The sequence below is a fragment of the Arachis ipaensis genome, chromosome B4 (genome assembly GCF_059453495.1).
Source record: "Arachis ipaensis isolate K30076 ecotype BB chromosome B4, ASM5945349v1, whole genome shotgun sequence".
Lineage (NCBI taxonomy): Eukaryota > Viridiplantae > Streptophyta > Magnoliopsida > Fabales > Fabaceae > Arachis > Arachis ipaensis.
This window is the reverse complement of record NC_142439.1, coordinates 25,066,447-25,089,676: the sequence shown is the minus strand read 5'-3', so window position 1 is coordinate 25,089,676 and position 23,230 is coordinate 25,066,447. Positions and strand designations below refer to the sequence as shown.

The 23,230-nt window shown below is 41.2% G+C and overlaps 1 protein-coding gene and 1 pseudogene across 5 annotated transcripts; one reads left to right on the top strand and one right to left on the bottom strand.

Moving 5' to 3' along the window:
- Nucleotides 1–148: 148 nt before the first annotated feature.
- Nucleotides 149–6,247, bottom strand: LOC107639211 (protein MID1-COMPLEMENTING ACTIVITY 1). 5 transcript variants are annotated; one of them, XM_088483554.1, is made up of 10 exons: nt 5,934–6,155; nt 5,520–5,679; nt 4,776–4,919; nt 4,233–4,673; nt 2,771–3,180; nt 2,447–2,544; nt 1,977–2,048; nt 1,367–1,473; nt 1,085–1,178; nt 149–437 (listed from the first exon to the last, which is right to left on the bottom strand). In XM_088483554.1, the coding sequence occupies exons 4-10, from the start codon at nt 4,641–4,643 to the stop codon at nt 385–387; spliced, it is 1,245 nt and encodes a 414-aa protein (XP_088339680.1). In that variant the 5' UTR covers nt 4,644–4,673; nt 4,776–4,919; nt 5,520–5,679; nt 5,934–6,155; the 3' UTR covers nt 149–384. The 5 variants fall into 5 exon arrangements, with proteins under 5 accessions (XP_088339680.1, XP_016198168.1, XP_016198169.1 ...); XM_016342682.3 differs by lacking the exon at nt 4,776–4,919 and having other exon boundaries at nt 5,934–6,247; XM_016342683.3 differs by lacking the exon at nt 4,776–4,919 and having other exon boundaries at nt 4,233–4,654; nt 5,934–6,171.
- A 7,592-nt stretch (nt 6,248–13,839) lies between these two features.
- LOC107636331 (pentatricopeptide repeat-containing protein At3g51320 pseudogene) lies at nt 13,840–22,743 on the top strand (annotated as a pseudogene).
- Nucleotides 22,744–23,230: the final 487 nt, after the last annotated feature.

Genomic DNA, 23,230 nt, shown 5'->3' with positions numbered 1-23,230 from the left:
TCTCTCTCAAAGAAATCGAACTGTCCAATTTCTTCTCCGTCAGTTAACCGCTGTCACAACAGTGTATAACACCCCTAACGTCCATAACGCTGAGTTACACGCACCTAAGTGTCATATCCAAAAAAATTAGCCGACAAACATACCATGATTTTAGTAAACTAAAATCAAATTATATTAAACAAGGAAACCAATACATCAGTGGCTAAATCTGTAAGCTTTACACATGGGTAAATGAGGCCAGAGGCATTGAGGAAAAAGTAAAAAAGAAAAAGGAAATACATAGTTTCTGTCTTGCTATGAGTCCCAATAGCCATTTGCCTCTATTTAATATGTGGTTCAAAGACTCTTGGATCCCTAAATAACCAAAAGACAATCTCATTTGTTCTAAGATTCCATGTACTGGGAAGGTGGAGGGCTTGTTTTGGTCTTCTCACGATCTGCAAGTGATTCAACATTAAACATAAAATGGCTTTGATGGAATGCAAATTCATATTTATAACGAAAACAAGTAGACCAAGAAAACCAAGCTGGATACAATTCAATTATGACTTTGGATTATATTCTATTTGTCATTTAAGTCCACCATTATGGATATGCTAATGTGTCACAGTAAATGGGAAAAAAAAATCTAAGTGTGAAGGATTGAAGTGATAACATGTCATGTGATATTAATCACCATTGAATTTATAACTTTTATCATGAGCTCCACTACCTTGATTCAAGGATAATTAAACTCACTTTCTTACTTTACCAACTTCACTTTAGAAGAACTTGATCCTGGTAAATGCAATGTGTTATGGCTATGTGGCACTACCAGCACATGTTTGTCATGACATGTGTAACTTAACCTCACATGTTAGCGAATCTCATCTCATGACTAGACTAAAATGACCCACCAAAATGCTGATTTGGATCTGCAGGGGACTAAAATTACTTAGGACTACAAAGTCGAAGACTAAAGTGAACCTTCACTCCAATTCAAGAGGTTTTTCTGAGAAAATGAAGAGACAAGACCAAAACACTTGTAGAAATTAAGGACTAAAATTGCTTATGCACAAGAAGCAGAAGAATGAGTAGGACATACCACTAACTCCGCGGATCTCCACTTCTCTCCATTCTTGCACAAGGGCACAGCAGCAACACATCAAATGAGATAGAAAATCATCAATAAAGCCTCCCTGAAATAAAATTTAAATATTAGTACTTAAACATTTTATAGAGACCAAAAAATGTACACAAGTTAATACTAATTCCTGAATTCCATTGTATTGCTAGCACCTTAGCAAATACACTTTATGCATCTTCAATGAAGCTAACAACATCTAAATACAAACATAAATAAGAGAAGAGAGTTAGCAAGCATTACGGTGATGTTCAACATCTTCCGAAGCTTCCTCCTTACACAGCAGGTATAACAACAGCAAGACAAAACCAACGAATATGCCATCAATTCACTACATGCATCTCCAGAAGCTGGAAAAACACAACTAAGATTAAAGTAGCTGGACCTCGATAATCTTTTGAGTATTTCAAATTAACTGGATTGAAGAAGTGCATACAGTGAGAAGTATTTGAATTCTGGATTAAAAAATGTAGCATTAATCTCAAACAGAAAAGGTCTGAATGACATAAGAGTATTCTTCACAGTATGAGAAAGTGCAGCTATTCCCCCCCCCCCCCCCCCCTCTTCTTTTCTCTCTCTAAATGTTCAGTTCAATTGATGAATTCAGATTGCATCACAATTGCTTCTCACAAAAGTATTGATAACCAGGGAAAGATACTAGGTACAAAATTAAAATTGAAGCCAAATATATAACTTTAAGATTGATATAAACTTGACAAACTTAAACTCTAGACTTGTTGGAAAGAAACATATAAAAAGAAACAGCAAGAACCATTTGAAAAGAAATAGCACATGGATGTAGATTCATCACATTTAGTGCTAGCAATACTGGAATAGATTATGACTAACTTACATATGGGCCTGCCTTTTGCAACAGTGGCAATCTTTGAAAATGTTCCACAAGGATAGAAAAATGTCTTCATACCTGCAGATCAACTGCCATATTTAATATTCATTACTTGAGAAGAAAGGTCTAGCAAAATCGGAGAGTCCTCCTATAACCCTGTTCTTTTCATTAAAAAGCACACTGTCGAAAGAAAGAGATGTTATACTTGGTGAGACTACCTATTGGAAATTATTCAAGCATATCAACATGCAAAGTAAGAAGAAAAGAGAAAGGAAGCTTCCACAATTAACAAACTTTCCTGTAGTAGTAGTCTCGTTCAAGGTTCAGGGAAAAACAGACTTTTAGCAACAGTATATAGCCAACTTTATCAAATAATTTTCTTTCTAATTCGATTTAATTGTCTTTTTTTCATCAAATCAAGGGTTTGGCAACATCAAAAAGTAAAACTAATGAAAATCAAGCAGGAGAGAACTTACAAAGAGAAGGTTCAGAACAACAGCCAAGTAAATCAATATGCCAGTGATGCTGATATGAACCTCCATTTGACAGCAGATCCTTTTGGGAAACTGCTGATCTGTTTCAGTTTGGGCACATAAGCATCATTAGAAGAATTATGAAAAAACAGGATTGAAGAAGCAGGAACTTTAGAGTAGTCAAAAAAAGTAAAACTAAGGGAAAAATTTAGGTCTTCCTGGATGTCAGAAGTGCATGAGTTCACTCAAGATTCACAAAATATTGTCATTGTTGGTCAACTAATTATCTCGAAATACATATTAAAGTTAAGGAAGAGGAATAATGACCTTGATGTGGAAAGTTGGTCACTTTTAACTTGGTATTTCTCACTAGATGAATGGTCGTTGTCATTATCTACATCATTATAATTGTATTCCTCCTTCTTATGAACCATGTCAGTCTTCTCTGGAAGAGTATGAGCTGCAATTTCTGTGACATCTAACAACCATTGAATGACTTGACATTGATTCATATCAAGATTTGCTTGTGAACGTTGTAGCTCTAGTCTAAGCTTTTCATTTTCTTTTTTAAGTGCTTCAGTGAATGAACAGTTGGGATATGAACAAGAAAGTGTTTTCTTCAGCATTGCAGCATCATCTTTGTCAGGATCTGGTTTTAAAATAACTGTCTGCACCTTTTCATCCTCAACATCCAGTGTGTACTCACGTTGATCCTTTTCAATAACTTCAAGTCTCTCCTGAATATTCCAGAGAATCAATAGATTTTTAACCCTTTTTTTTTTTTGACAAAATGATTTTTAAGGAAAATGCGACAAGATAAGTCACAATATAAAGCAAACATAACTGTCCTTATAAATGTTAGGGAAAAAGTAAAATCTAAAGCAAAATGATGCAGATTGTGCAAAACCCTCACATGTATCAACACTCAAAACATGGGGAAAAGCAACTAAGATTTGAATAATTGCTCAAAGTTACATCTTCGGCTACTGCCTTTTGCATACAGCTACTAGTTGAATGGAAATCTTTGGTAAAAGTAATACCAACTCTATCTAAATCTAAAACACATCATTTCAACTAATGTATGTTTGGGTCGTCCTATCCTCAGCATAAAATACTTAGCACAAAGCATTGGGAAATTTTCTTATGATTGCCAAGAAATATGAATCAAAATGCTTTGAGTTTCAAAAGGTGCATTAAGCGAAATGCTATTTAAACTAGTTAACTATACAGCCCATCTTTCGGAATTCTATTATCTAGTGTATCAGATTCAACCACATGCAACTGTTTCCTCCCGCACCCACCCACACACCAAATGAAAAAAAGAAAGAAGAAAAAAGGCAACCAATCAATAAACAGAATAGTCTAGGACAATCTAATTCCTGCCAAAAAGTTATTCCATACCACCAAGAGTTAGGCATCACTTGAATGAAGCAATCTCCATATAAAAACTTGACAGCTTCAAACTAAAACATTGCTCAATGTTGAAGCTGAGAGAAAAACTATAACAAATGTTGAAAATCAGTCAAAAGTTGCATTCCCAGTCTATTATTTTTTCACCTAAGGATTAACTGAATTATACCCCCACTACCAATAGCTTAGGTGACCCTCAAATTCCTCCCTACTGTTACTAGAAACCAGGAATGTTATAGCTTATAAGCAAATATGTTTATGAAAACCAGACAGAATAAATAATACCGAAAACTCTTTCCTCTTATTTTCTTTTTATGACCAAAACACAAAATTCCAATTCAGAACAAGACATAGCATTGTGAAAAGCAAAAATAGCTACCTTGACTCGAGCATTGTCAACAAGAGTGATGAGCGGAACGAGCCGCAAGTATCTGTCAATCTCGTTCTGTGCCTTCCTGAACTGATAAACAATGTTCCATCCCATAGCCAGCAAGTAGAGGTAGCTCCTGTCCTGACAACTATTCACCAATATATATGACCTTCTGAGAGCATCCTCAAGCTGCTCCAATGGCTCCCTTGTGTCAGGGTACCTCTTCAGCTCCGAGATCTTCAGCTGCTCTAACAAGTTCCCAATCAACTTGAGATGCTGTGCAAATTGCCTGCAGTTTTTCTTATGCATCCTCGCCGTGCTCGCCGCTTTCACAATCAACCCAATCAAACGCACTGCATCTAGACCAGTTAACTGAGCCACATTGGCAATTTCTCCCATATGATCCCAAGTAGACGCCATTGCTTTGCTCCCTCGAAAATCAAATCAACCCTAAATTACAGATATGTAAGTGTTGAAACTAACATAGAGAGAAACCGATATGAAAAAGAGGAGGGAGAGTTTTCTTATTCATGCATTGAGTACAAGAACTACCCCAGGATGGAGAAAGAAGGGACTGGTAGGGTCTGTAATTGGATTCATGGGGCTTCGAGTGCGTGCCGCTTGAATTGCATTCTGGACTACAAGATTGGCCAATGTTTGTAGATCTAGGCCATGAAGAGAAGGGTTTGGAGTCACCTGATTTGAATCCATCAAATTCTTGAGCTACTATTTCATTGTAGAAGATGAATCAATGCTGAGTAGTCTTCTTCTCTAGAACTCGTGATCGGAACTTACCATTTCATGCTTTGAGAATATGCACAAACGGTAACGTTCTCATCAGCTCTATCGTGTGAGTTGAAGAGAAGAGAAGAAAGATTAGGTAAGAAAGAGAGAGGAGAACCAATCGGAGAAGAAGAGAAGGAAGGTGTAGCTGCATTGCAATGGCAATGGCTCACTGTACCATGTTGAAACTAACAGAGAAAAACTATATGAAACAGAGGAGGGAGAGTTTTCTTATTCATGCATTGAGTAAAAGAACTAGAAGCTTCTTTAAAATTTTATGGACCTTGTGAAGCTTATATACAGAGACTACTAAGCTAGTTTTCTAACTGAATTGTCCAATTTGTCATCCTCTAATTATTCACTTTAACTTATTTTTCATTAACTAATTCAGCTGCATATTACATTCACAGTAAGCCTCAGCTCAAATCTCTAATTTCCATAATCGCTTTTTTTTTTTTAATTAGAAATTACAAGACATGAATAGTGTTCATGCATTTGTTTTTTTTTTTTTACCTCTGTTTAGTGGTTAAGCATATAATAACATTGAGTTCCCTAAGCCTTTGATGGTTGAAAATGATTATGTGAAGAAGTAAGAAAATGCTTGAACAGTGGAGGACTTTGTGTGCCGGATCAAGACTCCTTCTGGAAAATGTTTCTCAGAGACAGCATTGGCCTACAAGATTTGAATAATCAGAGACAAGGGCACTGCAAAACATAGCAAACATTCTTTTTCTTTTTTTTTTTTAAATAATAATAATAATAATTAATATAAAACTACATGAGAAGAAGAAAAAAATAGCAACTCATAACTTCAAAGACATACTAGCTAGCATGCCTGAATAAACATTGCAAAATAATCAATCACCAGCTCCAGACAAAAATTATAACTATATTTATTTATTCATTCCATTATTTAATTTAGTTTACCTTTTGCTTGCTTCTAAGAAGTGGTTACGTTACGTGAAATGGGAAAAGGAGCGTCATAAACACGGAAGAAGTAGAACATTGAATTCAGTTAAGGGCAGACATTGCTTTGCGAGAAGGAGGACTTGCTCCTCTGAAATACTGTTTGTCTCTCTGTCTCTCTCTCTTTCTCTCGCACACGCTCTTTCTCGCTCTTATCTCTCGGTTCGGTGTCGTTTGTCTTCTGTTTTGTGCAGAGCACGGGGGAGACGGGGAGTGCTTGGTGCAGAACTCAAAGTACCAGGGTGCCCTCCGTTTAGTCGCGTAATTACGAGGGTGCCACCATGTACGCTTCACGGACTGATGTAAGAGGCAAAAATAGGTGAAATGAAAATAAGTGGAGAACAATCAGGAACCAAAAGAATATCAGCCAAAAATCAGCTAAAATGTGTTTGGGCTCCATGAAAAATTAGGTTTTGGTTTGTACTCCGTGATCTCAGGAGCAGTTTTCAAATATATTATTCAAAAAATGATTATAATTAAACGATTTTGTTTACTTTTTGGCTGATCACCTTTTAGTTCCGTATACTTTTTCAAATAAGTGTAGTTCTCCGTTTGTTTTTGGAGACAAGAGATAATAGAATGGAGATAATAAAAATTATTTTTTTTGTATTGTGTTTAGATACGATGAACAAGACATTAATATATTGTCTTGTATTATGTTTGGATAGATATGGATAAAATTAAGATATTATACAAAATGATTAAAACAACTATGTAATTCCAAATTTTTTATTTTAAGTACATGTTCGGCAGGTCGGGTACCGGACGGTTCGGGTTGGGACCTTGAGGTCAACGCTTGGGATGATGGAGAGACTCGCTGGGTCGTGGTTTCCTGGTCCCGGGCGTGCGAGGTCCCGAGCACTTCATATGGGGAGGAGGGGTGCCACCTGCAAAGACACTCCGACGCCCTTGTCAGAATATGTGCAGGCGGAGAGGAAATGGTGTGAGAATGTGACGTACCTTGGGGGGAGAGCCAGTCTCCCCCTTATATATATGTCAGTAGTGGGCCCTTCCAGTGGGCAGGCCCATACCCTCAAAGGTGTTGTCCCACGGCTGTGTGCAAGCCGTACGGGACGCGTGTCCGGGTCGGGTGGAGGGTGCATTACTGGGCTGGCGAGAACTCGGGTCGGGTTGACCCGCGTGAGTTTGGGCCAGGCCGTAACAGTGCCCCCGACGCGTCAGCGGTGGCCGTAGGGGCCATCGGTGGCGCGTGATGTTTACACTCGTGCGTTGTCGTTGGGTCGGCTGATCGTGGGAGGGACGCGTCTCTTGTGCGCGTGTCTCTTGATCTGCTGTGGCATCTGTTTGCCGTTTCGTTCTCCGCACTGGGCATTTAATGCTCATAATGATTTGAAAAAACCCGTGCGCAAAGACCATTTTGCCCTTGCTTCCTTTCGCGCTTTTGGGGGTGGTTTTTAAACAGTTTTCTCCCTATCCACCTCCCACTCTTATCATTTCCAACTTCTTCTCTCCCTAACATCCAAAGCTTCCTGCGCGAACTTCTTCTTGCTTCAACTTCCAGTCCAGATTTTCTTCATCGTTCCAGGTAATCTTCTGGTTTCTTTCTTCTGGTATCTGTGTTATGTTTCGCTGTTGTGTGATTGCTGTTTGCATTTGTTGCATGGCTGGTTTATTTTTGTTGAGAGGTTTTTTCAGTGCTGGGATAGGTGAGTTAGGGAAGGGGTACCATTCCAGGATAGGCTTTTTTGGGTGGTTTGTGAGGTAGGCGTGGTTTTTAGCCGTATCTGGTCATGATTGAGTTGAAAAGGTGTAGTTTCTGAGTTTTTTCGGGCTCCCGACCTCATAGACTAACGGAGTGGTACCCCGCTGTAGGTATGCCTCGCGTTGTCTCCCGGTCTTCCGGATCTGCTGCGGCTTACGACCCGTATGCTTGGGTGACTGACGATATAAGGAGTTCACCCAACCAGATGGACTTGGGGGAATTGACGGAGTTCCGGCAAGCCGGCTACTTGTGTGGGGGTACTGACGAGGAGGCCAACTACGAGGCCATTGTCCCTGCTCCTCATGAGCGTATTTACGAGCTCAATTTCCATTCCTCCCGCGTCCCCGATTGGATCTGGTTTTATAAGTCCATGTTCACGCAAGTTGGTGTTCGGATACCGTTCTCCGAGTTTCAAATGGCGCTGCTGAACCGGATATCCGTCCCTCCGTCTCAACTTCATCCGAACAGCTGGGCTTCGATCCGCTGCTTCGAGATGGTCTGCGAGTACTTAGAGCTACCGGCGTCGGTGGACGTTTTTCTCTTTTATTTCAACCTTACCAACCCTTCCAAACAGGGGAAGGCGAGAAAAGGGTTTCTTTCTTTCCGTGCTGCCCAGGGTAGGAAGATTTTTAGCCTTTTTGAGGATTCCTACCATGGTTTTAAGGATAAGTATTTCAAGGTTCGTCCCGTCAAGGGCCGCCACCCCTTCTGGTTGTCGTTAGAGGGGGAGCGCCTTATCCAGACTTACTGGAGCTTTGGCGCGGGGTCGAATCCTTTTGTGAAAGTGTCGTACAAAAGGTTGTCGGCTGTAGATAAGCAGATAGCGAACGTTCTTCTTGCTATCTTTGAAAAGAATCCCGTGAACCCCCACCTTCTTATGGGTGAACGGGAAGCCGCCAGGAGCTATATTCGTGAGTTGTTTTCTTGTTTGCCTATGTTTCTTTGTCGTTGTTCTTCTTACTTCCGGTTTGACGACTAACGTTCTTGTTGTTTGTCGCAGTGGAAATGTCTGCCACCGTGACCGGTCTTGAGAATCTGATGAAAACCTTTTTTGAGGTAAGTGATGATGAGAATGCCGAAGAGAAGGACGTCGGCAAGTCGGAGGGTCCTTCAGGGGAGAAGGAGGGCCAGGCTTCCCCTACCCGGGATACCGAAACGTCGGGAAAGCAGGGCGTAGGGGGTCAGGCTTCCCCTACCCATGAGGAGGGGCCTGCTGACGGGCAGGCGACTCTCACCCCTCATCCGGATAGCGACGTGGAGCTTATCCACACTCCTAAGAAGCGAAAGATGTCTTCTAGCCCGGAAGGGGCCCTCACCATAATGGAGAGGAACTTTAATGCTACCAAATTCATTGACTCCCAACTGATACCCGGGACAGAAGAGCATTTTCATGAAACCGAACTGTCCGGGCAGGCGAGGTGGATGTATCGCACCTTGCTTCGTGGGGCCGTGATAGCTCGGAAGGCCGAATTCGAGTTATCCGGTATGGAGGCGCTTCGGAGAAAGCTTGAGTCCTCTGCTAAAGCTAACAATGACTTCAAGGCTCAAGTTGAACTCCTCCAGGGTCAGCTGTCTGAGATGGGGGGAAAGCTTAGCGCTGCTGAGGAGAAGTCGTCGTTTGTTGCGGAGAGGTTGAAGGCGTCCGATGAGACCGTGGCCCGGCTTCTTGAGCGTGAGATGACACTGGAGGGTCAACTGAACGCCGCTCAGGGTCGGGTTGTCGCCTTGGAAAAGGAACGGGAACAGGCCGTCTCGGAGGCGAAGGCTGCTAAAGCAGAGGCCGCTGAGCTTAAGAAGAAGCTTAAGGTGGCCAAGGAGCAAGGGAAGAATGCCATCTTGATGACCGAAGATGCCCTGAAGGCTCAGCTGAGGATTGCTGCTCCTGATTTCGAGACGTCGTCAATTGGTGTTTTCAAGACTATCCAGGACGGGAAAATTGTTGATATGCCGAAGAAGTGAAGTCTTGTAACTTAGGATATTTTGTAATGCATTTGCTGAACAACCTGTTGATATTTTGTCGTTTTGTTTGCCCTGAACAATTTACTTGTCCGTTCCATATTTTGACGCTTTATAAGTTATCGTCGTTTGATTGCTATGATTTTTGCTTGTTTTGTTATTTTGTCGTGTTGCCGTTATCGTGTTACCGTTTATTCTGGGCGGGCTTATTTCTTGTGCCCGTCTCGCCGTTTTCGCATTTGGTAGCAGTTCGGACCGATTTGGTCGCGTAATCGTCGAATTGGTTGAGGCCTATGAGCCGTCTGGCTCCCGGGGTGATCAATCCCGGGGTGATCAATCCCGGGGTGCCGTTTTAGGTTTTGGTCATGAGAAACAGATATGAAGTAAGAAAGTTTTAACAAGTAAAAAATTTGAACAAGTGAAAATTACTCGTTAGTTGGGCAAGCATTTGACAAAGTAAGTAAACAAGATGAATTAATCATGTGGACAGGGCAAATATTAACTATTTGGCTAGGCTCCCTGGTCGGTGAGCCGGTGGGTCAGGAGTAGAACCTCTTTAGGTTACCTGCGTTCCATGTTCTGGGTATTTCCTTGCCGTCATGCCGAGTACCTCCCTTACCCTGTAGGGACCTTCCCAATTTACCGCCAGCTTGCCTTCCCCTGGGGTCGGGACGCCGATGTCGTTGCGTCGCAGGACAAGGTCCCTTTCTTCGAAGTCTCGTTTGAGGACTTTTGCGTTGTAACGCAGGGCTATTCTTTGTTTCAGCGCCGTTTCTGTTAGGTGAGCTATCTCCCTTGTTTCCTCGATCAGGTCTTTCTCGACCACTTCGCTCATGCCCGCGAGTAGTAATCGGGGGCTTGGTTCGCCGATTTCAACTGGTATCACCGCGTCGACCCCGTATGTTAGGCGAAAGGGGGTTTCCCCCGTGGCGCTTTGCTCGGTTGTCTGGTAGGACCATAAGACGGAGGGGAGTTCGTCAGCCCAGTTTCCCTTCTTACTGTCTAGGCGCTTCTTTAGACCAAGAAGGATGACTTTGTTTGCGGCCTCTACCTGCCCGTTTGTTTGGGGGTGTTCTATTGAGGAGAACTTTTGCTTTATCCCCAGGCCAGAGAGGAATTCCATGAACTTCTTGTCGGTGAACTGGGTCCCATTGTCCGAGATAACGACCTCCGGGATGCCGAAACGGGTTATCACCTGCCTCCACATGAACTTCCGGCAGTTGGAGGACGATATCGTGGCTAGCGGTTCAGCCTCTACCCATTTGGTATAGTAGTCAATGGCTACAATGAGGTATTTGACTTGTCCTGGGCCGACCGGGAAGGGTCCCAAGAGGTCGACTCCCCATTGTGCAAAAGGACGTGTAGTCGTTAGCGAGCTTAGCTCGGAGGCCGGTGCCTTGTGGAAGTTGGCGTTTTGTTGACACTTCGTGCATTTTCTGACAAATTCCTTTGAGTCCTTCATCATTGTTGGCCAGTAGTATCCTGCTCGGATGAGCTTCCTTGCTAGGGCTTTGCCCCCGATGTGATGTCCGCAACACCCTTCGTAGACTTCTCTAAGCACGTAGTCCGTTTGGTCGGGGTGCAAACACTTCAATAGGGGCTGGCTGAGTCCCTTTTTGAATAGTTGTCCCTGTATGATTGCATATCTGGCCGCCTCCCTTCTTAAAGCTTTGGCTGCTTTCTCATCTTCAGGCAACTTGCCGAGTTCCAGGAAGTTGGTAATGGGATCCAGCCATGAGGGGCTCGACTCCGTCAGGTGGAGGGCGACCGTTGGTTCCTTCACCATGTCCTGGATGAGCGACCGGTTACCCGATCCTGGCTTTGTGCTCGCAAGCTTCGACAAAAGGTCTGCTCGTGTGTTCTTTTCTCTTGGAACGTGCTGGATGATGACCTCCTGGAACTGGCTTGTCATTTGCTTGACCTTTTCCAGGTACTTTTGGAGGAGGGGGTCCCGGGCTTGGTAGCTTCCGTTTATCTGCGAGGTGACGACTTGGGAGTCGCTGCATACTTTGACCCTCGTCGCCCCGACTTCCCAAGCCAGCATTAGTCCGCCTAGGAGAGCCTCATATTCTGCTTGGTTGTTCGACACTGGGAACTCGAACTTGGTCGATTGCTCATAGATGACCCCTGCTGGGCTTTCCAAGATGACCCCTGCTCCTCCGGACGTTTGGTTGGAGGCTCCGTCCACATGAAGCCTCCACCGTGTGCCCGTTTCCTCGGGAGGGTCGCCCGTTACCTCCACCAAGAAGTCTGCCATTGCCTGGGCCTTGATTGCGTGTCGAGGCTTGTAGGTCATATTGTGAGAGCTCGATGGCCCAGGTCATCATCCTACCAGCCAAATCAGGTTTTTGCAGTATTTGCCGAATCGCCTGATCTGTCCTCACAACTATACGGTGACTCTGGAAGTATTGTCTTAACCTTCGGGAGGACACTAGGAGCGCCAGCGCCAGTCTTTCCAGTTTGCTATACCTCAGCTCTGGTCCCTGGAGTGCTCTGCTCACGAAGTAGACGGGCTGTTGTGTCTTTGCTTCTTCTGTAACGAGGACCGCGGCAAGCGCTTCCTCGGTTACTGATAGGTAGAGGTAGAGTGGTTCTCCGGCTCTGGGTTTCTCGAGGACTGGTGGTGCCGCCAAGATTCGCTTGAAGTGGTTGAATGCCTCTTCGCACGCTGGGGTCCATTCGAACGTCATTCCCTTTCTCATTAGATTGAAGAAAGGTAGGGCCCTTGCTGCCGATGCTCCGAGGAAACGGGACAAAGCTGTCAATCTCCCAGCAAGTCTCTAGACGTCTTTGATGCAACCCGGACTCTTCATTTGAAGGACCGCTTGGCATTTTTCGGGATTGGCTTCCACTCCTCTTTGAGTGATCATGAAGCCCAGGAACTTTCCGGCCTCCATGGCGAACGCGCATTTGAGCGGATTAAGCCTCATGTCGTGTTGTCGTAGGGACGAGAAAACGTCGTTAAGGTCGCTCAGGAGATCGTCAGGTCGTGCGGTCTTTGCGAGTATGTCATCTACCTAGACTTCTACTGTTTTGCCCAGGAGTTTGCTGAATATCTTATTCATCAACCTTTGGTATGTGGCTCCTGCATTTTTTAGACCAAATGGCATTACCTTGTAACAATAGATGCCCCCTGGCGTTATGAACGCCGTTTTTTCCTCGTCGGGTCGGTGCATCGGTATCTGATTGTACCCTGAGTAGGCGTCCATGAAGCTCAGATATCTGTACCCTGCCGCTGCGTCGACGAGTGCATCAATATTAGGTAGGGGGTAGCAGTCCTTGGGACAAGCCTTGTTGAGGTCAGAGTAGTCTACGCACATTCTCCACCTCCCGTTGTGTTTTTTAACCAGAACCACATTCGACAGCCAAGTCGAGTAGTCCAGTTCCCGGATGAATCCCGCTTCTAAGAGGCTGGCCGTTTGCTTGGCTACCTCGTCCGCCCTTTCCTGCGACATTTTCCTCCTTCTCTGGGCCACTGGTTTGGCTCCTGCCTTTACGGCCAGGTGATGCGACATGAGCTGGGGGTCTATCCCTGGCATGTCGGCAGGTGTCCAGGCAAAGAGGTCGGCATTAGCCCTGATCATCTCCATCAAAGGCTCCTTTATCTCGTGTGGGAGGTTTCTGTTTATGAATGTGAATTTATCGTCCTCCTCGCCGACTCTGAACTTTTCCAAGTCTCCTTCTGGCTCTGGTCTGGGTTTGTCGTCTACCCTGGCGTCCAGGTCGGCCAGGAAAACCCCTGACGCTTCCTTGGATTTTTTCCTGAGAGAAAGGCTGGCGTGGTCGCAAGCGACCGCCGTTTCCAAGTCGCCCCGGAGGGATCCCACGGATCCGTCATCGGTGATGAACTTCATCACCAGTAGTTTCGTACTGATAGCTGCCCCCAAGTCGTTAATGGTATTTCTCCCCAGGATGATGTTATAAGCCGTCGAATCTCGTAATATTACAAAGTCTGCCATGATTGTCCTCCGTCTTTGCCCTTGTCCCACAGAGGTCGGGAGTGTGATGATTCCGTCTGGCTTGATGAAGTGGTCTCCTAACCCTACCACACCGTGTTGGTGGGTCGTCAGGTCGGAATCTCTCAATCCCAGGGCATCGAAAACGTTTCGGAACATGATGTTTGAGTCTGCCCCCGTGTCTACCAGGATTCGTTTGACGAGGCCAGTTCCGACCCTAGCCGTGATGACCATGGGCGGACTTTTCGGCACCTCGTCAAACCATTGGTCCTCCGGGCCGAAGGAGATAGGTGGGAGACCCTTAAAACTTCTGACAGGTGAGGTGGAGACCGCTAGGACCTTGGCATCTTTCTTCTGCGCCGATTTCGACCTCGGGGCGGTATTCCTGGCCGTCACCACGTTTACCACCGTGAGACCGTGGTCGTCACCTTCTGGTTCTTGTCGCCGTCTTGTTGGTCGGGATCTGTCTTCGTTGTCGTTGTCCCGGTTGCGTCTCCTTGGTTCCCTTATAAGGTGGGAGAAGTCGGCGAGTTTGCCGTCCCTGATAGCTTGCTCGAGGGCATCCTTTAGGTCAAAGCAGTCTTGGGTCTTGTGCCCGTAACCCTTGTGATATTCGCAGTAGAGGTTCTTGTTTCCTCCCGTCCTGTCCTTCAGTGGTCGGGGCTTCGACAGTATCCCCTTTTCTGCTATCTGTTGGTAAACTTCAGTGATCGATGCCGTGAGGGGGGTATAGTTGGTGAACTTCCCAACTCGGGAGAACGGTTTGGGTGGTTTACTCGGACCGCCGTCCCTGGCGTGTTCCTTTGGTCTTTCTCTGGCTTCGAAGTACCGGGGTTGGTTGTAGGCGGGCTGCCGTTTATTGGCAGCCACAACCCGGCTGACTTCCTCGTCATTAATGTATTCTTTGGCCACGCACTGGATCTCTTGCATTGTCCAGACGGGCTTTGTGGTGAGGTGTTTCCTGAAGTCCTCATTCGAGAGTCCGTTCGTTAGACACAAACTTGCCACTGAGTCCGTCAGACCGTCAATTTCCAAGCACTCGTCATTAAAACGGTCCAGGTACTTCCTGGTCGGCTCTCCGGGTCTCTGTGTTACCCCCAGCAGATTAATTGGGTGTTTGGCTTTGACAATCCTGGTTGTGAACTGAGCCAAGAAGGCGTGGCTGATGTCGGAAAATTGGGTCACCGAGCCTTGCGGGAGGTTGTTAAACCACCGTATTGCTGGGCCCGCTAAGGTGACTGGGAAGGCGCGGCATCTGACCTCATCTCCCACCCCTTCTAGGTTCATCCTGGCCTCAAAGGCCGTCAAGTGTTCCAGGGGGTCTTGCGTTCCGTCATATTTCATGTCTGTCGGTTTGTCGAAGTGTTTTGGTAGTTGGACCTCGAGTACAGAGCGGTGGAAAGGGGTCGCTCCTATTATGACGGGTCCTCGAGTAGTTCTTCTCAACTCATTGTTCTCGCGGTGGGCTTCCTCGTCGCCCCTGTTCGACGCGCGCCGCCTTTCGTGTCGGGCGTAGATGATGGGGTCGCGACTTCTCCTTCTGGGGCGTACTCGCCCCCCAGTGCTCTCCGACTCGTACTGGGGGCTCGGTGTGCGCCTCGAACGGCTCCTCGAACGGGAACGGGTGGGGCTCCGTTCTGGGGAGCGTTGGTCGCGCTCTCTTTCTGCTAGCCGGCGCTCTAAGTCCTGCATTCTATGGCGTAGTTCTTGCATTATCCTGGCGTGGTTATCACCCGTCCCCCCGAAGGGGCGTCTCTCGTGAGTCTGTGTCGCATCCCTCGGGGGCGACCGTTGCTGTTGCCGGGATTCCGTCGCGACGGCGCCTCCCCCGAGTATGGGAGGCGTTACCTCGGAACCTGTCCCAGTCTGGACCAGCACGAAATCCATGAACGTATCCCCACAGACGGCGCCAATGTTCGGCAGGTCGGGTACCGGACGGTTCGGGTTGGGACCTTGAGGTCAACGCTTGGGATGATGGAGAGGCTCGCTGGGTCGTGGTTTCCTGGTCCCGGGCGTGCGAGGTCCCGAGCACTTCATATGGGGAGGAGGGGTGCCACCTGCAAAGACACTCCGACGCCCTTGTCAGAATATGTGCAGGCGGAGAGGAAATGGTGTGAGAATGTGACGTACCTTGGGGGAGAGCCAGTCTCCCCCTTATATATATGTCAGTAGTGGGCCCTTCCAGTGGGCAGGCCCATACCCTCAAAGGTGTTGTCCCACGGCTGTGTGCAAGCCGTACGGGACGCGTGTCCGGGTCGGGTGGAGGGTGCATTACTGGGCTGGCGAGAACTCGGGTCGGGTTGACCCGCGTGAGTTTGGGCCAGGCCGTAACAGTACAAATTAATTTAATAAGAAATAAGAATAGATAGAAGTATAAAAAATTATAAGAAGAATTGGTCTATGAACCAATAAGATAAAAATAGTATTAAAGTAACAAAATTAAAATAAATAAAGTAACATAAAGTAAAAAAGTGAATAAAGTTTTTATTAATACAACATACCATAAAGAAGAGAATGAACGATAAAAAAGAATAAATTAATTATCCAGTCAAATAAGAAATTTTACCAAAAAAAGAACGCAGAAAAAAAAAAGAACTACGATGTAGAGAATAAACTAAAATTAGGAAAAATAAGAAGAGATAATAGTAGAATAATAAAAATATCTATGAATAGAAAGGAAAAAAATTTTGATAAAAAATATGTGTCCACCTTTTTAAATTCTGTGTCCATCATTGTCCTTCCTTCGTAAAAGAGTGGACACAAAAATATAAAATAGTGTCTTAGAGATAATATGTTCCGTATCCATATCTCTGCCTCCAAACACGTTTTAAACATTCGTTGTACATGTCTATGTATCCTATCTCCAAAAATAAACGCTACCTAAGAGATTTTTTTCTGAAATAAATTAAAAAAAATATTATTTCTAAAAATAAGTTATTTTAACTTTAATTTTTGAAATGCGTTTTTTATTTAGGATGAGTTGTGTCCAACTTTTATAATTTTATAGAGTTTGTCTTATTTCCTAGCGAATTTCATCTTAATACTCATAAAATATGACTTAGAATAAAACTCAAATTTCTAAGTCATTATTATTGTCTCAAAAAGTACATAGAAATACACAAAAATACACAGATAACAAGTATGTCTTCTTCAACGGCATCGGCGATAATGACAACTATTATATCATCATCTCCAAAAATATATAGGTACACAAAAATAAACCATATTTAATAAGAATTTTTTTTATTATAAATTAAAAAAATAATTATTTTTCAAAAAAAATACGACTTATTTTTATGTACTCATTTGTACTCTGAAGACAATGACAATAGTTGTCATGAAGGTGAAGTTCGCCGAAGATGAAGCAAAGTCTGTTAATATTATGGAGTTCGTCAGAATATGCGGCAAACTTAGCCTAAAATTAACAAAAAAAAATGTACCCTGGTATTTAATATTGAAATAATTTCTTTTTGAAAATATTTTTTATTTATTTCAGAAAAAAATCCTATAATTAAGTGATGTGAATTTAATAATTAAAAATTATAAAATAATTTGATAAATTTAATTATAATTTGATAAATTTTTTTCAAATTTAATAAATTAAAAAATTTATATATTTGTGTTTGTAATTTTTAAAAGTTATAGTGTTTTTAAAAGCACCTAAGAAAAAAGATTTTAAATTGGTTTACGTTTATCAAAACTAAAAAATTTAATATAACTTTATATATTAATTAATATCTAAATTTAGTTTTTATATTAATTTTTATTATAATATTTTTAAATTTTAAAAATTATTTTATTAAATATATTTATTTTTATTTGTGTTTATTAAAAATTATTTTTAATTTAATTTATCAAATATAAATATTATAATTTTTAAAAATTATTTTTAAAAAGTAAAAATTTTATAAAATTAAACTTAAATTTATTATTTAATAATTTTTAATTACTAATTTTAAATAAAATTAACTGTATGTGAATTTTTTTCCGTAAAATACGTAATGCTGTGTTAGGATGTAACTGCGTGATAGTAACTGACACGGACAGGTTGACCCTTCAAGAAAAGTTTTTATAGCTTAGAGGAGACTGAAGTAGGGTGAGCACGGATCGGTTTAGTTCGGATTCAAGATAAAATTAAAACTGAATCGATTAAAATGTAATTGGTTCGGTTTGGTTTGGATTTACCTTTTTTTGTATATGTATCCGAACCAAACCAAACCGATTAAAAACGGATTGGTTCGGTTCGGATAATTGGGTATCCTGGTGACTTTGAAATTCATAAAAAAAAAACCAAATTTTTATCTTAAAAATTCAATAATAACATCAATAGAAATAATCAAAACATGTTAAACACCAAATACATTAAAAACTAAACTCATTAAAATCTAAACATATTAATAGTAAATAATCTTTGTCTAATAAAAATACAAAATTTTTAATTAAACACTATTTCTTTTATTTAATTAATATATGATCGGGTTCACGGTTTGGTTCGGGTTTCGCACTCTCAGAATTGATATCCAAACCAATCACTAACAAAGACAATCGATTTAATTCGGATTGGACCTGATTACCCGTTAATTTCAAAACTAATTTAATTAGTTCGATTCGAATTCAAACAGGTAATTGAGTACCTATTACCCGTGCTCACCCTATACTGAAGGCTGAAGGGGTTCTCATTGACTCGTTGGTCATGTTTTGTTACTAAAAGATGCAAAGCCAGCTGGTACTTCAAGCTGTGTGCGTTAGTAGCAGCTTTCATAATGCTACCCACGTGAAAACAAAATTACGTGTTAGACTACAACCAAATCAAAATGGATACGACCACATTTTTCTCTCACGGCTAGCTTTTAATAAATGGATAAATTTTGTATTTGTTATTTTATAAATATGTATTTTAAAAGTATTATAAAAAATACTTTATTAAAATGTATTTAAAAGATTAATTTTTTACATTTTAAATATATTAAATAAAAGTTTTAATTTTAAAATATGTCCTTAGAATATAAATTAGTTAAGTAATATGTTATTTTATATTTTTTAATAAAATAAATAGTTGTTAGAATTCTAAAATCTGATATAATAAAATAATTAAATATATTATAGAATATAATTAGTTCTTTAAAATAAAATTATTAAATTTTTATAAATATTAAATATTTAAATATGATAATTAATTAATAACTATTTTTTTATTACATATAACATTATTGCTATTTGTAATAGTTCAAAAAGTATAAGCGTATGGCTTTGGAAAAAAAAATATTGGGAAAATTTAGTTAAGCTATTATAATATTTCTTTCAATGCCTGGATTTGATGTGCGATAGTTAATATAAGGTGTTTGTTGAAGTACAATGATAAAAGTCATACGTATTGATATGTTAAAAACGTGAACAAATAATAATAGATATATAGAATTTATCTTTTACATCAATAATTATTTTTTAAAATATATATCATATTAATAAATTTAATAAATTATTTTTATATTTTAATAAAAATAAAAAAATATTTTTTATTTAATTTTACAAAAGACTTAAATATTTTTTTTTATGTTGGACAAAAACTACTCTAATCCTTTTAATTTAGTCAAAATTCAAATCAATTAACTTTAGTTTTATAATTTTAAATTTAAAACAATTTAAAAATAAAAACAAAATCATATATAAAAAAAAAATAAAAAACGTCGTTCATCATCTTGTTTAGAGTTCATTGTTCTTTCTCTTTGGACAAAGAAGAAGAAGAAGAAGAAGCTCTCTTCGTCTCTTCTATGATGTTCTTCTCGTCTCCACTCCACTCTTCTTTCTCTCAAACTCTGTTCATCTCGTCTCTATCCAAGAAGAAGACGAAACTCTGTTCGACTCGTCTCCCCTCTGTGCTTATTTGTCTCTGGCAAAGAAGAAGAAGAACCGAGTTTCTCCACGATTTTTCTGTTGATTTTTTGTTCTTCCACGACCTCCCTGTGTACGCGCTCAACAACCCGTCGGAGGAGTTCTTGCTGGTTGTTGGAGCCTCCACCAACAAGAACCTCGGGCTCTTCTGCTTCAACAAAGACGACGCCGAAGCCTTGCTCCGCTAGGTTTCCACAGTCGACCATCGCGTGCGTGACGGCTCCAAAGTTGTTCCCGTTACGCTCAACAAAGTTCTCTAATTTCTTCATTACATTCCCGTTTTTCCTGTTCTGTCTTTTCCAGAATTTTCTTCTCCCATGATTTCATAGAATATAAATTTTGTTGTTCTAATTTCATTTTCATGATGCAGCTAACAAAGTGCTTCACATTTTTTCTATGATTATTTACTTGTAGCTGTGCTTTTAATTTAATAACCTTTGTGCATATGTTGACTTCGTGAAAAATGTACTAAGGTTTATGTCTCTGCTACTGATTCTGATGAAAGGAATGTTATTGTTTGATTTGAAATTTTATCTATGAAATCTTGTCAAAATTGATAGGAATGAATTTGGTTATGAAGTAAGAAACATTAATAAAATATAATGCAAGCTCAAAGTACCAAACTTAGAATGCTTTTAGTTCAAAGATTAAGCCAAGTTGTTGCACAATTAGTTTTGCTTTCAAAAAAATGCATGCACATTTATCAAACAAGCAGTGCAAATCTAAAAGTTGAATGGTGTAATTTCTTTTAGTTTGATGACTGAATGTTGCTGCATCTATATTCGGATACTATGAATTAGATTTTGTAGTACTCTTTTGTTTATTGGAGAGCATTCACGAAGGGTTGGTTTTCGTCTTCTGAACTGGATTTAAAAAAACTCTTTTAGAACTGTACTTAGAATGATGATGCATATAAGATTATTAGCATAGCTTGTTTGTCATTACTTTATCTCTTAAGATATGAAAACTAAGAGAACCATGTTGGTTCATACTTATGACTTTGAATGCTTAATTAATTTATAGGTTATAGCTGTCTCTCAAAAGATAGCCTTGATTAGTCTTGATTTTTCAAACTCTGCATCACTTTGCCTGATTCCACAATATTTAGTTACTTTATTGTTTCATTGTTAACAGAAAAATAGAAAAAGGAAAGTAGTGACATTTAGGTAGTTAGAATTTCTGAATTAGCCTATTTGCAACGACTAATTAAAGAACAATGATGTTCTTTGAAGCTCTCTTCGTCTCGTCTCCACTTTGCTCTTCTTTCTCTCAACGAATTAGGCACAGTTTTTAGAGAGGTTTGGCCACCTGAATTACATTTCTTGGCTGAGTGGTGACTTGAACACGTTGGGAGAGTGACGAGAGAGTAGAAGCATGTTCGTCAATGGCGATTGAATAGTCAAACAGTCCATGCCAACCTCCAAATGAATGGCCAGAGTCTCATCTCAACAATTTCAACATCTTCTCTGAAACACCCTTTTCCCCCACCCAACCACCACTCTTTCTTCGTCTTCATCTTCATCTTCTTCTACATTATTCTCCATTTCCTTATCTTTTTCCCCAACACAACCATAACCACATTCTCCCTCCTTCAATGCCTTCCATACGATCCTCTAGAGCGTGTGCCACACCATCTTCCACCTCCTCCAAATCCAGACACTCCTCAACATCAACGCCCTACTTCGCAACCCTTATATTGCACAGACCCTTCTGAGCCGTGCCTCACACCTATGCGATGTCGTTTACACCCTTTTGATATTCCATCACTTTAACAACACCTTAGACATCTTTTTCGTCAACATAGTGATCCAAGCTTATTTTCATAGCCACATTCCTCATTAAGCTCTTGCTTTTCTCTTTAATTCTTTGTACAGTGGTTTCTTTCCCAAGAGCTACACTTTGTGTCCTTCATTAGTTCCTGTGCCAAGATGGGTTACCTTCAATCTGGGAGGAAGTGCCACGATCAAGTCCTGAAGAATGGGGTTGATGAGGTGCTACTGGTTCAGAACTCTTTGATTCACATGTATGGGTGTTGCGGTGATGTTGGAGTTGCTAGGGTAGTGTTTAACACAATGTTGAGCAGGAATTTGGTTTCATGGAACTCGATCATTGATGGATATGTAGCTATTAGTGAATTGAATACTGCATATGCACTGTTTGATGAAATGCCCAAGAGAAATTTGATTACTTGGAATGTTATGATTGCTGGCCATTTGAAGGCTAGGAACCCTGGCTTTGCCTTGAAGTTGTTCCGTGAGATGGGTAGGTTGGGGTTAAAGGGTAATGCTAGGACTATGGTATCTGTGATTACAGCTTGTGGCCGGTCAGCTAGACTCAAGGAAGGAAGATCAGTTCACGCGAGCATCATTAGGATGTTAGCAAGGTTGAGCTTGATTATTGATACGGCTTTAATTGACATGTACTGAAAATGCAAGAGGGTGGATGTAGCACATGTAGTGTTTGAGAGGATGGAAAACAGGAATTTGGTTTCGTGGAATATGATGATCTTGAGGCACTGCATTCGTGGAAATTCCGAAGATGGATTAAACCTATTTGATTTAATGGTTGGTATGGAGAAGATGAAGCATGAGGTTGAACTTGATAGGATTATAAGTGCAGACAGAAGTCTAGCTAGGTTACTCCCTGATGAAGTAACCTTCATTGGCATGTTGTGTGCTTGCACTTGTGTAGAGAAATTGATTGCGGGCATATTTTACTTCATGCAAATGACTGATGTGTTCAATGTAAAGCCCAATTTTACTTATTTTTTGTGCATGGCAAATTTTCTGGCGAACATAGGGCTAGTTGATGAGGCAAAAGAATTCCTGAGGAGCATAATAAAATTTGAAGGGGATATGTCATATGAGTCATTACTCTGGGAAAGTTTGCTCGGTTTCTTCCATTTCAAAGGAGATGTGGACTTGGGTGAGCAAATTGCAAAACTGGTGATTGACTTGGATCTAAAGAACCTTGTTACCAGTTCCTCCTTGTCATTTATGTTATGGCTGATCAACAGGAAAATGTTTCCATGGTGAAAAAGCTGGCGAAGGATAGGCTAGGGGTAATACATAGAAGCACTCTTGTAGACTTGAAAAATATTGTTCACAATTTCAAGGTGTCAAACAGACGGAGAGAAAGAATCAATGCAGTCAATAAGATGATGGATGAACTAGCTCATAGATTAGGGTTGGAAATTTTGAAGTCAGGCCAGCCACTGGTAGACCGAAGAGAAAATATTAGCTAGGATGAAGATAAGTGATAAAGCAAACCATTTGAACAAGTAGCGGTATTGAGGATTTTCAGGTTTTTGATGATTTAGGTTTGATCTAGCAGAGAAAAATTGTCGAGTTTCGCCCTAATTATCCGTGGGTAAGGTGAAGAACTCTTGTCCCCTTTGAATTCTCCAATTTTATGAAGTTTACGTATTGAAATTGTTGTTATGTATAAAATTATTTGGAGTTAGATTGAATTCATATAAATTGAAGTCAAGATAGTGAAGTAGAGTACTTGAATTGGAATTCTGGAGGCTAGAAACTTGTAGGGTTTGGCTTGAAAGCTTGTGAAGAGGAGGGTTTTTGAGGTGTTTGAGCTTGGGAGGAAATTGGTCAAGGTATGATTTTGGTTTTCCATAGTTAATATATAATGTCATGTAAAAACTTAGGCTAGTTGCCGTAAGATAGGCATAAATGCTCTGAATTGTTGGATTTGGTGGATTAAATATGTATAAATGT